General features: G+C 41.0%; 1 protein-coding gene across 2 annotated transcripts; it reads left to right on the forward strand.

Annotated features, from left to right (window-relative positions):
- The first annotated feature begins 1,411 nt into the window (after positions 1–1,411).
- LOC118997966 (ubiquitin-conjugating enzyme E2-17 kDa-like) lies at positions 1,412–11,133 on the forward strand. 2 transcript variants are annotated; one of them, XM_037061868.1, is made up of 2 exons: positions 1,412–1,444; positions 10,702–11,133. In XM_037061868.1, the coding sequence occupies exon 2, from the start codon at positions 10,720–10,722 to the stop codon at positions 11,131–11,133; it is 414 nt and encodes a 137-aa protein (XP_036917763.1). In that variant the 5' UTR covers positions 1,412–1,444; positions 10,702–10,719. The 2 variants fall into 2 exon arrangements, with proteins under 2 accessions (XP_036917763.1, XP_036917762.1); XM_037061867.1 differs by lacking the exon at positions 1,412–1,444 and having other exon boundaries at positions 10,690–11,133.
- The last annotated feature ends 4,730 nt before the right edge of the window (positions 11,134–15,863 follow it).

Raw genomic sequence — 15,863 nt, forward strand, 5'->3', positions numbered from 1 at the left:
CTGGGGCACAGTAACTGACAACTGCTAACAGCTCAGGGCGAGAATGCTGCCATTTCTTTAATCTAATTTTCCCTGAATTCTAAACCCCTTACCGCACTTTGTTCTCTGTTGTACAAAGGGTGGCTTAAAAGGAAATGTAAGACAGTCTGTTAAGGTGTGAACCCGCGGTCTTCTCAGATCACTAGCCATCTGAATAAAGTGCCCATAATGATTCAATCCTTGTCTCTGCTTATTGGGTCTTATACATGACAGACAGCATGAATGCCAGCTTTTCTGGTTTTACTAGCTGATTGAAACAGTTATCAGATATTTCCCACTTACCTCTGTCTTTGTAATATCTCCTGGCCATATTCCTATCATACACAGCAACCCTGGTAAGCAAGGAAGCTTCATACAAACTCCTAACATCAGTGCTATAAGGACAAAGAAAAAAAATACGTGAATTTGCCTGCTCTAAATACCAAATAAGATCATTTTATTAACTTTTATATGGAGGTAAGCTCAAAGTTAAGATATACTGACCAAGCCCTGGCTGGTGTAGTTCAGTGGATTGAGCACCAGCCTGTGAACCAAAAGGTCACTGGCTCGATTCCCAGTCAGTGCACATGCTGGGGTCTCGGGCCTGGTCCCCAGTAAGGGGCATGAGAGAGGCAAGCACACATTGATGTTTCTCTCCCTCTCTCCCTCCCTTCCCTTCTCTATAAAAATAAAGAAATAAAATTTTTAGCAAGTAATAAAACAAATGATATACTAACTGGTCCTTAGGACCTAGGGCATTTATGATGAAAAAAACATAGGTCATGTAGGGAATAATCAGGCAAGAAACAGGATGGTAAGTAGGAAATTAACTGGAACAATTAGGAGATGAGTCATCCAAAAACAGAGTCTGCACCTTTGACATATAGTAGCTGATTGCTCTGACAATTGTTCTGAGAACTTGAAATTGTAGAAGTCACTAATGCCAGAAAACTAGCACTGTTTTTATATCCATTGCTTTAAAAAAAACCAAAAGCTGTCCTAATTCATACTTTTAATACTATATATTGCATTTTGGTTCCTTTACTTTTGCACCTGTCATGTCCAAGCCATCTTCTTCTTTTGTAGTATGTGTTGACAGTTACTTCGATGTTAATGAAACAATAAATGACAAATTATGTAATGTGGAATTGTATTTATTTTTATGATTTTATTTATTTATTTTTAGAGAGAGGAGAAAGGAGGGAGAGAGACAGCAATGTCTGTGGTTGATTCTCATACACCCTCTACTGGGGACTTGGCCTGCAACCCCAGGCATGTGCCCTGACTGGGAATCGAACCAGAGACATTTCAGTTTACAGGACAATTTGCAACCCACTGAGCCACATCAGTCAGGGCTAAAATAGTATTCAGGTGTCATGTTTCTTCTTTATCATTAAATCTAATAAGTAGGAATCTTTTATGTAATGTAATGTTACACAAGCATGGAATAACCAAGGCATAAAAAACAATGTTATTAATAAAAAATCTAATTTTGTTGGGTTTACTCAAAGGCAATCAAATTAATAAAGCTCCCCTAACTTCTATTAAAATATGCAAGCCTTTCTATTTGACTGGAATATTTTTGCTATTCAGTATCTTTGTTACTCCTAGAATAGCATAGCATTCTGTAAGAAATAACTCAGTTTTAGTAACTTTATTAGTAAAAAGTGCTTTTAAGAATTATATATTTTTTGCTCTCTCTGGCGTGGCTCAGCGGATTGAGCTCGGGCTGTGAACCAAGGTTTCGCTGGTTCAGTTCCCGGTCGGGGAGCATGCCTGGGTTACAGGCCAGGTCCCCACTTGGGGGCTCACGGGAGGCAACCATACATTGATATTTCTCTCCTTCCCTTCTCTCTCTAAATAAAAAAAAATTAAATTAAAAAAGAATTATTTTTTGGCATTGCAATTGTGAAGCCTTAATGTTTTTGTTCAAAAATTTAAACAACAAAGTACAAATTTCAGGTACAAAATAGAAGTAACAGAATGGCCTGGCTGGTGAGGCTCAGGAGATTGAGTGCCAGCCTGTGAACTAAAAGGTCAGGGCACAGGATTGGGTTGCGGGCCACATCCCCAGTTGGGGGCGCACAAGAGGCAATCAACTGATGCATCTCTCATACGCTAATGTTTCTCTTTCTCCCTCCCTTCCTGTCCCTCTGAAAATAAACAAATAAAATCTTTAAAAAAATTTAAGGCAGAATAAAGAGCTCTGAAAATGCACTCCTCTATAAAAACAATGAGAACACTGGCAGGATAAATGTGTTTGCTACACTGGTAACTATATAAAGGCTAACAATAATCTGAATAATATACGTTAAAGAAAAGAAGCTAGATCTTGGTAAGACAGGGGTTTTATTGCAGGTTAACTTGCTCTAACCCCATTATTCCTTGCCAGCTACAGAGTACCCTTAAACACAAACAACTTATATTAACAGTAAATTGCAGCAGCCTGACAGCCATTGAAGGGGCCAGAATAGAGCTAGAATTCCTAGAGCCCTGTTCCCAGAGAATTATCATTATTTGGAATGGCTGAATAACCCTGTAAGACTTTATTGCCTGGGCTTCCTTTATTTGACCCACTAAGAACTTGATCAGTACGAATAGCCTTTTCCCTGGGACCATATCAAAAGAGAAAAAACAATTGTAGAACACCGTTAGTAACTGAGATGATGGTTAAAAGTTGAGACAAACAATGGCTATCCAAATGCCTTAAAATGAAAGCTGATAAATGAGAGGAACATAAGGAGTTAGGAAGTGCTCAGACATACTCCTAAAAAGCCAAATGTTTATGTGCTTTCCTAGAGCTGTGCAGAATGTTTAGGAAAGACTTGAGGTAATACTAAGTCTCATTGGTGGCTAACCCTGAAGCTTTGAACTAGCAAAAAGTGAAGGCTAACATAGAGTGATAAAATGCCTTACTGTTGAAAGTGTGCCAGCATAAAATCACAGTTCTAGTAGCAAAGACAGGGAGACATATTTGTTACACACATTTAAGAAAATCTCTATTAAGTCATTAGGTGACCACTAAACTAATTGAAGAGAGACTTTAGTGATCATATGTGACAAAGAATATAGACTTTAAAGAATTAGTTAAAAAAATTGACCAAACTAACAAATGGCAAGGAAATCAACAAAAATAACCAAACATGGGGTAAGGAGAAAATGTAATTTTCAGAGTTGCTGTATTATATCATTTAAAATACCTGGTTTGTAACAAAAACAATGCTAGACATGTAAATAAATTAAAAAGTATAATAATACATATAGAAGAAAAAAGCAAGCAATAGAAACGGTCCATGAGAATGCACAAACATGGGACTTCCTAAACAAAGATTTTAATCAGTCATTTTAAGAATGATCAAAAAAGTAAAATAAACCATGCCTGAAGAGATCAAAGTAAGTAGGATAACAATGTGTCGGTGGAGACCATTAATAAAGAGAGAGAAACATTTAGAGAATCCAACATGGCAGGGGAGTTGAGGGAAGCTACACTCACCTCCTCTGTGGACCAGACTGGAAATATTCAATTACAACAAGAGGACCTATACAAGTTACACAAGGGACAATCTTAGAAGAACAACTTCAGGTGATTAAGGCATGGGTACCACTGGACCCCACAGGATACCTTTAACCAGGCTCATCAAGAAAAAAAAGAGAGAACCCAAATAAGCAAAATCAAAAGTAAAAGGGGAGAAGTAACAACTGACACCAAAGAAATACAAAGGACTATAAGCAGATATTACAAACAACTATATGCCAACAAATTGGGCAATCTGGACAAAATGAATAAATTCCCAGAATCATATAATCTTCCAAAATTTAATCAGGAAGAATCAAAGAACTTGAAAAGATTGCAACTAGTAAAATTGAAGCAGCATGGATACATGGAACAGACTAATACCTGTAAGATGGGAAACTGGGGGGTGGGGATAATAGAAGAAGGGGAAGGGATCAGCTAAAGAACATATATGAAGGACCCATGGACATAGACAACAGCATGGTGATGACCAGAGGAAAGGGACATGGGGACTGAAAGAAGGTGAGCAAAGGGGAGCAAAATAGAGACATGTGTAATAGTATCAATAATAAAAACAAAGTCGAACAAACAAAAGCCTTAGACCAGTTGGTTATACAGGTGAATTTTACCAAACATTCAAAGAATCATTAATACCTATACTCTCAAACTATTGCAAAGAATTCAAGAGGTGGGAAAACTGCCAAGTTCATTGTATGTGGCCAACATTATCCTGATCATAAAACAAGTTAAAAACACTACAAAGAAATAAAATAACAGACCAGGCCCTGGCTGGTGTAGCTCAGTGGATTGAGTGTGGGCTGAGAACTGAAGTGTCCTGGGTTCAATTCCCAGTCAGGGTACATGCCTGAGTTAGGAACCAGGTCCCCAGTGGAAGCCACGTGAGAGGCAACCACACGTGGTTGATATTTCTCCCTCCCCTCCCCCTCTCTAAAAATAAATAAAATCTTTTAAAAAACGATAAAACTTAAAAAAATAATAGACCAATATCCCTCATGAACATAGATGCTAAAATCCTCAACAAAATATTAACAAACTGGATCCAACAATACATTAAAAATATCATACACCATGATCAAGTGAGATTTATTCTGGGGATTCAAGATTGGTACAATAACCCAAAATCAATAAAAATGAAGTACCACACAAACAAAATAAAGGATAAAAGCCAAATGATCATATCAATAGATGGCAGGAAAAGCATTTGATAAAATCCAACACCCACTTATGATAAAAACTCTCAACAAAGTCAAATAGAGGAAAAATACTTCAATGTAATAAAGGCCATATATGTCAACCCCACAGCTAACATCATACTCACTGGGCAAAATCTACAGATGTTTCTCTTAAGATCAGTAACAAGAGAAGGATATCTGCTTTCACCACTCTTACTCAACATAGTCCTAGAAGTCCTAGCCACAGCAATCAGAGAAGAAAAATAAATAAAAGGCATCCAAATTAGAAAGAAAGAAGTAAAACTTTTATTATTTGCAGATGACATGATACTGAATACAGAGAACCCTAAAGATTCCACCAAAAGCTACTATATTTGATCAATGAATTTAGCAGAGTAGGAATATAAAAATTAATACTTAAAGTTGGCTGGTGTGGTTCAGTGGATTGAGTGCTGACCTGCGAACCAAAGGGTTTCCAGTTTGATTCCAGTCAAGGCACATGCCTGGGTTGAGGGCCTGTATCCAGTAGGAGACATGTGAATGGCAACCACACATTAATATTTCTCTTCCTCTCTCCCTCCTTTCCCCTCTCTCTAAAAATAAATAAATACAATCTTTAAAAAATTTTAAAAAATAATGCTAGCACTGGCTGGTGTAGCTCAATGGATTGAGCACGGGCCTGCGAACAACACGATCGCGGTTCGATTCCCAGTCAGGGCACATGCCTGGGTTGCAGGCCAGTTCCCAGTAGGGGACTCACGAGAGGCAACCATACATTGATGTTTCTCTCCCTCTCTCCTTCTCTCCCCCTCTAAAGATAAATAAATAAAATCTTTTAAAAAAATCTCTCTCTCTCTCTCTCTCTCTCTCTCTCTCTATATATATATATATATATATATATATATATATATATATATATTTCATGTATATATATACCTTCAAATAACAGGATCAGTAATATCAACTTAGATTCTTAACAGAGTATTATTTATAGCTCTGGCACTTTGCCCCAAAGTAGGTATCTCCATAATGCCTGATAGGTAAAACCATTATAACCAGTCCTCCAGCCACTTCAGAAACTCGATACCACAGGGATGCAGTCAGGCTGTAAGTACAGAACTCTCATTTTGTATTAGATGAGGATGTCAAGCCTGGCCTTCCCCATCCCAATGTGTTAAATGTCATAGCTTTAAATGCGAAAAATAAAGAAGACTTCTTGGAACTTTTAGTCTGAGAAACTTCTTCTAGCAAACATTTGATAGTTGTATAGAGCTCCATAGGGCAATTTCATTAAGGACTTAGAGTTTTATACCTTCACAAATAATGTGAATATCATTATATTCACAAATATCAAAAAGGGCAATTGGGGAAAGAAACAGGAGCCATGACCCCAAATTACATACTTTTCTGATATAAATAAGCATTTTGGAATTGATGCTTTCTTTTGAAAAAAACATTTATCAATAATTATTCAGAGCTAAACAGGAGATGACCTTGTAAAATTAAAGGCAAGTTTTGGAACAGATGACATGCCTTTCCTACTGTATCACCCTGCTCCAAGCTAGTAAACAAATCATTAGTATTTGTACATACATTTTTCTTGAGGGAAAGGCAAAGTTGTGGTGATAGGCAGGTTTCATCTTAAAGTTGGAAAACTTGCATGCTCTTGAGATATTTTGACATTTCAGGGAAAATAAGTACTTTCAGATAAGCCATGCGTCATAATTGCCTCATTGGAGGCTCACTGACCCTGCTGCGTTCAGGCCTTCATTTACTCAAAGAGCAGGAAAAAACTGAGATGCTTCCTCCTCTCGATGCCAAGAAATCTGTTAACAATGTCAATTTCAAACAAACCCATTGCCAGGCATTCTCATAAATTGTAAAATGATAAATTCCCAGAATAAAATCTAAGAAATATGGAGCATTTTTAAGGAATTTAAAGCACACGATCAGTGGAAAAGTCTCAAAAGTATTTATTTCTTCATCTGGCTCATTGGATCCCCATGCCTTTATTAAATGAGGTCTGCCATTTTCTGGTAATTTAAGAGTGTTCTTTTTTCCGGAAATGTTTGGGGAGAAGGTAGGGAAGTTCCATTTCAGAATACAAAAGAGTAGCAGCTGCTTAGTTTCTCTGTAACACTGTGTGGGTCACAGTACGCCTGCTGTTTCTCATTTAACTAAATGGAGAAACTGAAGTAAACTGCTAATCATTCTCTAATAATGGAGGTAATAATTTGATACAACAGAAGATAGAAAAAAATCTTTTCTTCATCTGGTTCCAATGACCCAAAAGTGTACTCTAGGGGAAAGACTGTTGACTCAAGGTAAATTCCACCTTGATTGAAGTCCACACCATGGCTGTGACTGTTGGCCTAACATATACTCACCTATTCTGCTGTCTCACTTCAGCATTTGAGGATAAGCATATACACATAGATTGCTAGTCCTTCTTGAGACCCACAACACAGCAATTCATTAATTTACTAAGAATTCCTCCAACAAGAAAGAACAAAAATAAAAATGAATTTTCTGCAATAGCCATTATTAAAATATTATAATTTCCATATAACTGAAGAATGGGACAAAGAATATCTTTCAAAGATGATTAATTAGCAAGATGATTTAAACATACACTAGCTCCTTAATTTGCTAGAAAGCCCACCTCTCGGTCAATTTTAAAATGGTAAGAAACAATTTCTGCTTCTATCTATTCCTTACAGGTTGCCAAATGCACCATTTTTCCCCCACTAACTTCCATTGTCTCCCTTTCTCAAGAAGTGCAGCTTCAGGCCTGGACAGGTAGCTCAGTTGGTTGTAGTACTGTGATATGCTAAGGTTGCGGGTTCCATCCCCGGTCAGGGCACATACAAGAATCAACCAATGAATGAAATGAATGAATGCACAAGTAAGTGGAATAAATCTCTCTCTCTCTCTTTCTCTCGATTCAATAAATTAAGAAAATAAAATTAAATTTTTTTTAGCTCCAGATTGGATCTTTGAAGGCTTTCATTCTTCATAACAATAAATTTATCAAAATGTTCAGAAAAGTTATAAGCAATATGTTATGTCAGATCAAAGTTACAGCACTTTGACCTGCCATTGAGGATTTGTCAAAGGAGCATTAATACAACATATTCCCACTATATAGCTCCTTCTTTTTATTGTGTGTAATACCTTGTATCACATAATGTTTCTAACCCAAATTTTTGGTGAGGAAAGAAACAAGAATGAACGAGAGTGATCACCTCTTTAAATCAATCGCAGTGATTGCATGCCACTTGCCCTTTCGGGAATGCCTGCACTCACCCAGTGACAGGCCAACCCTCTCGTCAAAGAGCTGCCAGACTGGTCATGTCAACAAACACATGTACAGGCAAAGCCAACAGAGTATGATACATGCTGTACTGTAGGCACACAAATGATCACATGAAGCAAAATAGACTTAAGTGGAATTTTCCCTGCGGACTGCCAAATCAGACAGCCCTGAACTTCGGAATTCACTCTGCAGGTGGACAGGCTGTGAAAACTACGTTAGGGACTGATTTGTGCTTCAGTGAGATCATTCTACATGGCCGTGCTGAAGATGGATTTGAGGGGTAACACGAGCAGCGCACACACTCATTGAAGTGTATTATCGTAGTCTTGTGACAAACAATTCTACCCTGAATTCGAGCCGCTGAACCAGGAACAAAGAGCAGATGTGGGAAGTATTTTCCACAGGCTCTGGTCTCAGAAAGGTTGGGGAGTCATCGCCACCCTTTTCTCCCAAAGAGAAAGGACACAGGATGACATGTCCTGACACCCAACCCAATCTAAAAGATCCGTCTGTGTTCATGGACTCACAAAATAAGTTTCAGGTCTCACCCCTGTGAAAAAAGAGAATTTCAAAAGCTTCCATCAATATTGTGCCATGTTGTCTATGCTTCCTATGGAAAGAATTGGCCTTGGTTTTCTTTCCTGGTTTTCTTACAAATGTTCCGTTATTCTAGACAAAGATTTTACAATTTGATACTCACCGCAGTAACAAGGGCAGTTTCACTGTTCACAAGCCTACACATCAGTCCTTGTTTGCTACTGTGTAACGCAAGAGATGTGGGCACGTTTCTTTCCATGAATGAACATTTTATGACACACTACTGCAAGACCCATTCAGCCATCTAGTTGCCCCCCTTTAAAGTCCTGGCAGACAGGGACCTTGCCTCCCCACCTGGGCTGACAGGGGTGTTAGATAACTAGCTTGATAGTAGGGAATTTCCATCCTTGAAGAATGTCTGGTATATCATAAATGAAACTGTGGCCTACTTCCTCTAATGTGATTTCTTGCCAGAATTTAAGAAGGCCTTATTAAATTATTGCTTATTTCCTGCAAAAGAATTGGTATGGGTTACAGCCCAAGCTATGTCAATGGTGCTTGTTTGGCTGTCCATGGCCACCCATACAAGCCAGCGAAGAGGGCTGCATGTGAATGAGTGCCTTTATCAGACGTCCTCGTGAGTGAAAGACATGATTCTGCAGTTGCGCTTGTTACGGGGACCACTACTTGCCCAAATGATTGTGGTTATGAAGAAACATACCCACAGTGCCCAGATATCCTCCGGGGTGACTGGTTTTCTTCCTCCCTTTCTCCTGCTTCCCCTGTCAGTTACTGAAAAATGAAACTAGTTCTAGCTGCAGGCTGGCTCTTTGAAGGCTTTCATTCTTCGTAAAAAGTAAACTTACCAAAATGTTATGAAAAGCTATGTTAGAAGGTGGGAAAGTATGGTATCGCTGTTACATGGACTGAAGTTGAGTATGTAGGAGATTTTCTCTCTCAGGAAGCGCACAGGCCCCACCAGGGAGTAAAGGGTGCAAACGTGTGAAGCTCACTCTCCAGGGCATCTGTGTCCATAGAAAGAGAAGGAGAGTGAGCTCAGGAGCGAGAATGGCAGGGAGAGAGATTAGCACAAAGCTGGGGGGCAAAGCGTTCACAGAAGTGAGTCTGGGTGAGTGAGGGGTATGGGAATTCATGGAACCAACGGCTTCTCTACATTTGGGTGACTCTCAGTGGGGGGGGCGCTGAGACCCAACTAACCATGGCAGGTTGCCCATGGTGGGCAATCCAGGGAGCCTGGGCTCCTTCCACCCCTGCCCCCTTCACCTTCCCCAGGCCTCTCACCCTACCTCCCCATTATTCCCCTCCTTGGTCCCACCCCCCATTCCCCTTGGTGGTCCCTCCTGCCCTCCACCATCTCCATTTCCCTACATTCCCCTCCATGGACCCTCCCACCCTCCACCCCCCATTTCCTTCCATGGACTCTTCTACCCTCCACCCCCATTCCCCTCCATGGTCTCTCCCTCCCTCCACCCCTTTTCATTTAGAACCCCTAGCTCCTCTGGCCCCGGCCCCCACTGATTTGCTGGCTTCACCAGCAGGCCCTCGTGACGTCACAGAGCATATCCCTCCCTGTTTCCAGATACCCAGCATGCATGGTACGGCCAACGGCAGAGGCAGGTGGCCTGGCAATAGCGGTTGGTCGTGTTTCGGGGTGGCAGTGTGTCTCGGCAGTACAGCCTCCGGGCTCAGGGTCTGAGCAGCAGAACCAGCGATGGAGGACACAGAGATGGAGGAGCCAGGGATGAAAGAGGCAGAAATGGAGGAGGGAGAGGTAGCGGAGGCAGAGATAGAAGAGGCAGGCATGGAAGAGACAGACATGGAGGTGCCAGGGACCAGCGGGATACAGGTGAGCGGTAGCCCCTCAGGTCCAGCCGAGTCCCCAACTCTCCCTTCCTCACTCCCAACCATCCCTGCCCCCCCAACACACACACCCTCACAACCCTCAGCCCGGCTCCAGCCTTCTCACCCACCAACCGGGGGGTGGCTGCCCCTCTAACCCTGGCGCCCCTAAGCCACATCCACCCTAACCTGTGGTCCCCCCTTGTCTCTACCAGAATGCCCAGACATGGATGGTTCCCATGGACTCGTCTATGGCTGTAAAGCGCCTGAAGAAGGAACTGATGGATATCACTAAGGACCCCCCTCTCACATGCTCTGCGGGGCCGGTGGAGAATGACTTATTCACATGGAGCGGGGTCATTGTGGGCCCCCCTAACAGCCCCTATGAGGGAGGAATCTTCTCACTCAACATACACTTCCCATGTGAGTACCCCTTTCACCCTCCATGGGTTTACTTCACCACCCGGATATACCATCCCAATATTGACAGAAGAGGAAATATCCATATAGGTATTCTCAAGTCCCAGTGGTCTCCCACACTGACCACATCCAAAGTATTGTTGTCCATAAGCTCCATGCTATGCAATCCCAACCTTGATGATGCCTTCATTCCATCCATTGCGAGAATGTACTTAAAGGATAGGGACAAGTATAATACTATGGTGCAAGCTTGGACAAGAAAATATGCCATGTGAGTGAGGAGTAAGCAATAACCCACCACCTCAATAAAACACCTAGCTATTGAATAGGCTGTCTTTTGACTGCTTTCTGGGAGGCGTGGTTTCCCCATCTTGGTGGGAACGGTGAACACCTGCCACATCTGGGAGTGTGGAGGGGATGGGGAAGCAGGGGGTGAGGCAACATAGGGGGATGGAGAGGCATGGAGGTTGGACACCTGCCACATCAGTGTGTGTGGAATGTGGGGAGGCATGGGGGTTGGACACCTGTGACATCAGGGTGTGTGAAGGAGGTAAGGGAGGTCTGAGGGTTGTACACCTACCACATGAGGGTTTGTGGAGGGAGGCACAGTGGTGGGGCAAGGTCAGCAGATGGGGGAGTGGGAGAGAGGCAAATTTTCATGAGCATTTTACTGAAAGCCTTCTTTCCTGCTTCAGGATGAGAAAGCAAGAACAAGGGGGTGATGGGCTTAGGGTGAGGCCTTTAGAACTGACAATGGGGAGGAAAAGGTGGATGAAGATTAGAAAGCTCATTGGGTATCTATTTTATTCTGAAGAACCTGTGTCTTCAGGTGTGTTGCTTTGGCCAAGATGAATAGTAACCCATATCCTCTACTTTGAGGCCTGCATCGAACTGAACAAACATCAAATGGATGAGGAGTAACATAAAAAAATGTGTGTTGTTCCCAGAATTCTCCACCCCAACCCTTCAATGCCCACCTTTTGGACCAATCTGCCTCCTCCACACTCTGGGTTGCACCCCACTTCTCAGGACATGCCTCTTTACAATAGCTAGTATGTACAAGCAGCCCAAGTGCCCATCAGTAGATGAGTAGATAAAACAACTTAGTACATGTACACATGGTATAGTATATGCCTGTAAAAAAGGAAGGAAATCTTACCTTTTGGGACAGTGTGGATGGACCTGGAGAACATTATGCTCAGTGAAATGAGCCAGTGAGTGAAAGACAAGTACCATCTGATTTCACTCCTATGTGGAATGTAATGAACCAACTGAGCTAACAAATTAGAAACAGACTCATAGTAAAGAGACTGACAACTGTCAGAGGGGAGGAGGTTTGGGAGGTAGAAGAGGGTAAAGGGGGGATAAGTGGAGATGGAAGGAGACCTGATTTGGGGTGGTGAACACACAATATGCAGATGATGTGTTGTAGAACTGTACACGTGACACCTGTATACATGTATTAACCAGTGTCACCCCAAAACATTCAAGCTTCTATCAGTGCAATATTCCTAACCCCTTCTAATCTGGGGCTACCTGATTCAAATCCAGTTTTGCTCATATAAACTCTTAAAATTAAATAAATAAATAATATGTAAAGTATTTAAAAAATAAAACTTTCAGATGAAAAACTACCGTATCGAGACAACATTTATAAATAGTATACCACATGAACCTTTCCCCTCTGCTCCTGAAGTCTGCCTAGCTCAAAATTCCATTCACTATAGTGAAGGAAAAAATATTCTTACTCTAGTGTGGAAATCCCTGCTTTGTTTGGAATGTTTACTATAAGCATTAAATGTTTGTGAAGCTTCATTCACACAGTTAACGCATAATAAATGTCTACACAGCCTCAGTTGCCTGAGACAATAAACATTTATGAACCTTAGGAATGTGTGGGGTTTGGCTGAATTAGGCTGAGCATGGCATTTATTGGCAGCGCTTCCTTATAGGCCTGCAGTCAGCAGTTGGTCATGTCTGCAACCGTGCTGATTTGGGCCAAGCTTGATCACATGTCTGGGCATTAGGTGGATGTTGGTCAACTAAGCCTGGCCTTGGGTAAACTGACTGTGATGACCAGCAATTGTGCCATTTGGCTCCAATCTTCCATCAATTTAGACCAGGCAAGTTCTCATGGCAATCATGGAAGAGGAAAAGGGAGCGAGATAAATTTTGCAAGTGTTTTTTAAATCTAGGGTTACATCCAATAAGCCAGCATTCTACTGGCATGTCCTGTGGTAATGTCCAGAGTCAGAATGAAAGGGCACTACAATGTTACTTGGCAAGGGACATGGACACAGTACATAGGAAAACTGGAACCAGTATTTCTGTAAATCTACCAGAGAGTTCATTGTCCTCAGTAAAACAGGAAAAAGAAAAAGTACACTTCAGAGTGTTCTATGACTTGCATAAAATAATGTGATATGAACACACTACTAATTATTTATCGTGTAAATGTAACAGTAATTAAACCATATCATGTGCACGCACACATACACACACACACACACACACACACAAAGCAGACATACTTGACCAGGCTTCCAGCTAAGATGGAGGCTTAAGTAGATATGCTTCACCTCCTCGCACAACCAAAAGAAGGATAACAACCAATCTAAAAATAAAACAAAAAAAAAAAACCAGAACTGCCAGAAAATCTAACTGTATGGAAGTCCGACAACCAATGAGTTAAAGAAGAAATATTCATCCAGACTGGTAGGAGGGGCAGACATGGGAAGCAGGGGTGGAAAGCACATGTGGCAATGTGACAGCTGGTGGACCAAGTGGTCCCACATTCACATGCAGATAAAAACCTTGAGGAATAAGTGAGGAGTGACTAATCCCATCTCAGGACAGACTGCTCAACCCAGGGTTCCAGCACCAGGTAAATAAAGTCTCAGAACCTCTAGCTGTAAAAATCTGTGGGGGATGCAGCAACAGAGGAAACTGCTGTTCTCTCAGGTGTGTCTGTTGGAGGGGACCACGGGGTTCTAGAATGTACACAAGCTCAACCGCCAAAGAATCAGCACCAGGGCAGCACCTGGGAGGGCACCATTCACTTGCAGGAAGAGAGGGAAGTGGCTGAAAGTGGGGTGAGAGCTGAGCAAGCAGCACTGCTCCTTCTCTGACCCCTCCCTGACATACAGTGCCACAAATAGCTACGCAGGTTGCACCAACCTGGTGAACACTTAAAGCTCTACCCTCACACCATAACAAGTATGCTGACAAATTGAGGAGATGGAGAAATATGGCCCAATGAAAGAACAGATCAAAACTCCAGAAAAAGAACTAAGCTACAGGGAGAGAGCAAACTTATCAGGTGCACAGTTCAAAACAGGATGTAATCAGGATGCTCAGAGAAATGATTGAGTACAGGCAAAATAAAGGAAGAAGTGAAGGCTATACAAAGAGAAATAAAGAAAAATATACAGGAAACCAACTGTGATTGGAAGGAAGCCAGGACTCAAGTCAACAATTTGAAACAAAAGAAAAAATTAAACATTCAACTGGAACGGAAAGAGGAAACAAGAATTCAAAAAAAAATGAGGGAGGCTTAGGAACCCCTGGGATAATTTTAAATATTCCAAAATCCAAATCATAGTGGTACCAGAAAGAGAAAAGGAAGAACAAGAAACAAAAATGTATTTGAAAAAATAATGAAAGAAAACTCTTCCAATTTGGCAAAAGAAATAGATATATAAGTCTAGGAAGCTCAGACAATCCCAGACAAGTTGGACCCAAAGAGCCATATCAAGACACACCATAGTTAAAATGCCAAAGGTTAAAGATAAAGAGAGAATCTTAAAAGCAGCAAGAAAAAAGAAGAGTTACCTACAAAGGAGTTCATTTAAGACTATCAGCTGATTTCTCGAAAGAAACCTTTAAGGCAAGAAGGGGCTGGAAAGAAGTATTCCAAATCATGAAAGGCAAGGACCTATATCTAAGATAACTCTATCCAGCAAAGCTTTCATTTAGAATGGAGGGACAGATAAAGTACTTCCCAGATAAGGTCAAGTTAAAGGAGTTTGTCATCACCAAGCCTTTATTATATGAAATGTTAAGGGGACTTATCTAAGAAAATAAAGATCATAACTATGAACAGTAAAATGACAACAAACTCACTACTATTAACAACTGAACCTAAAAAAAATAAAAAATAAAACCAACTAAACAAACATCTAAAACAGGAACAGAATCACAGAAATGGAGATCACATGGAGAGTTATCAGCAGTGAGCAGGGGGAGGAAGAATGGGGGGAAAGGTACAGGGACTTAAGAAGCATAATTGGTAGGTACAAAATGGACAGGGAAAGGTTAAGAACAGTGTAAGAAATGGAGAAGCCAAAGAACTTAGGTGCGTGACCCATGGACATGAACTAAGGGGGGAAGGGAGTACTGGAGGGAATGGGGGTACTGGATGCAGGGGAATAGAGGGAAAAATGGGACAACTGTAATAGCATAATCAATAAAATATACTTGAGAAGATGGAAAGGTTAGCCTTAGCTGCAATGAAGAATTCTGACATTATTTTGGATTGGTAAGAATCACTCTTATCAGAGGGGGGAAATGATTGATTTTGCTAAAGCAACTAGACTTTTGCATACCTTAACTCACTTGAAATTCAAATAAAAACCAGTCAGGTATCATTGCTTAAGATCAAACAAGAGTAAGTAAAGGGTGAAAATAGTATTCTGATTTCAGAATTCATGCATTTTCTAACACACAAAAAATGCCTACAATGAAGAAATATAAAGAGAAGATATATTCTTTTAGGGTAATACAACTGGGATTGTGCCCATCGGGTATATAGTACGTGCCATAGAAGCATTGTAGACATCTAAGAAAAAGAACATTCTTTTTCTATTCCTTATTAGCCCACATATTTTTGTACATGTCATGTACTAATAAATATTAAACATTTATTCAGCACTTCAGGCATTATTTCAAGTGCAGTGCATGGATTCATTTATTGAATCCTCACAGCATCATTTTGAAGTGTATGTTA

This window comes from Sturnira hondurensis, unplaced genomic scaffold (genome assembly GCF_014824575.4).
Source record: "Sturnira hondurensis isolate 20B ecotype Veracruz unplaced genomic scaffold, ASM1482457v3 Scaffold0013541, whole genome shotgun sequence".
In the NCBI taxonomy this organism is placed as follows: domain Eukaryota; kingdom Metazoa; phylum Chordata; class Mammalia; order Chiroptera; family Phyllostomidae; genus Sturnira; species Sturnira hondurensis.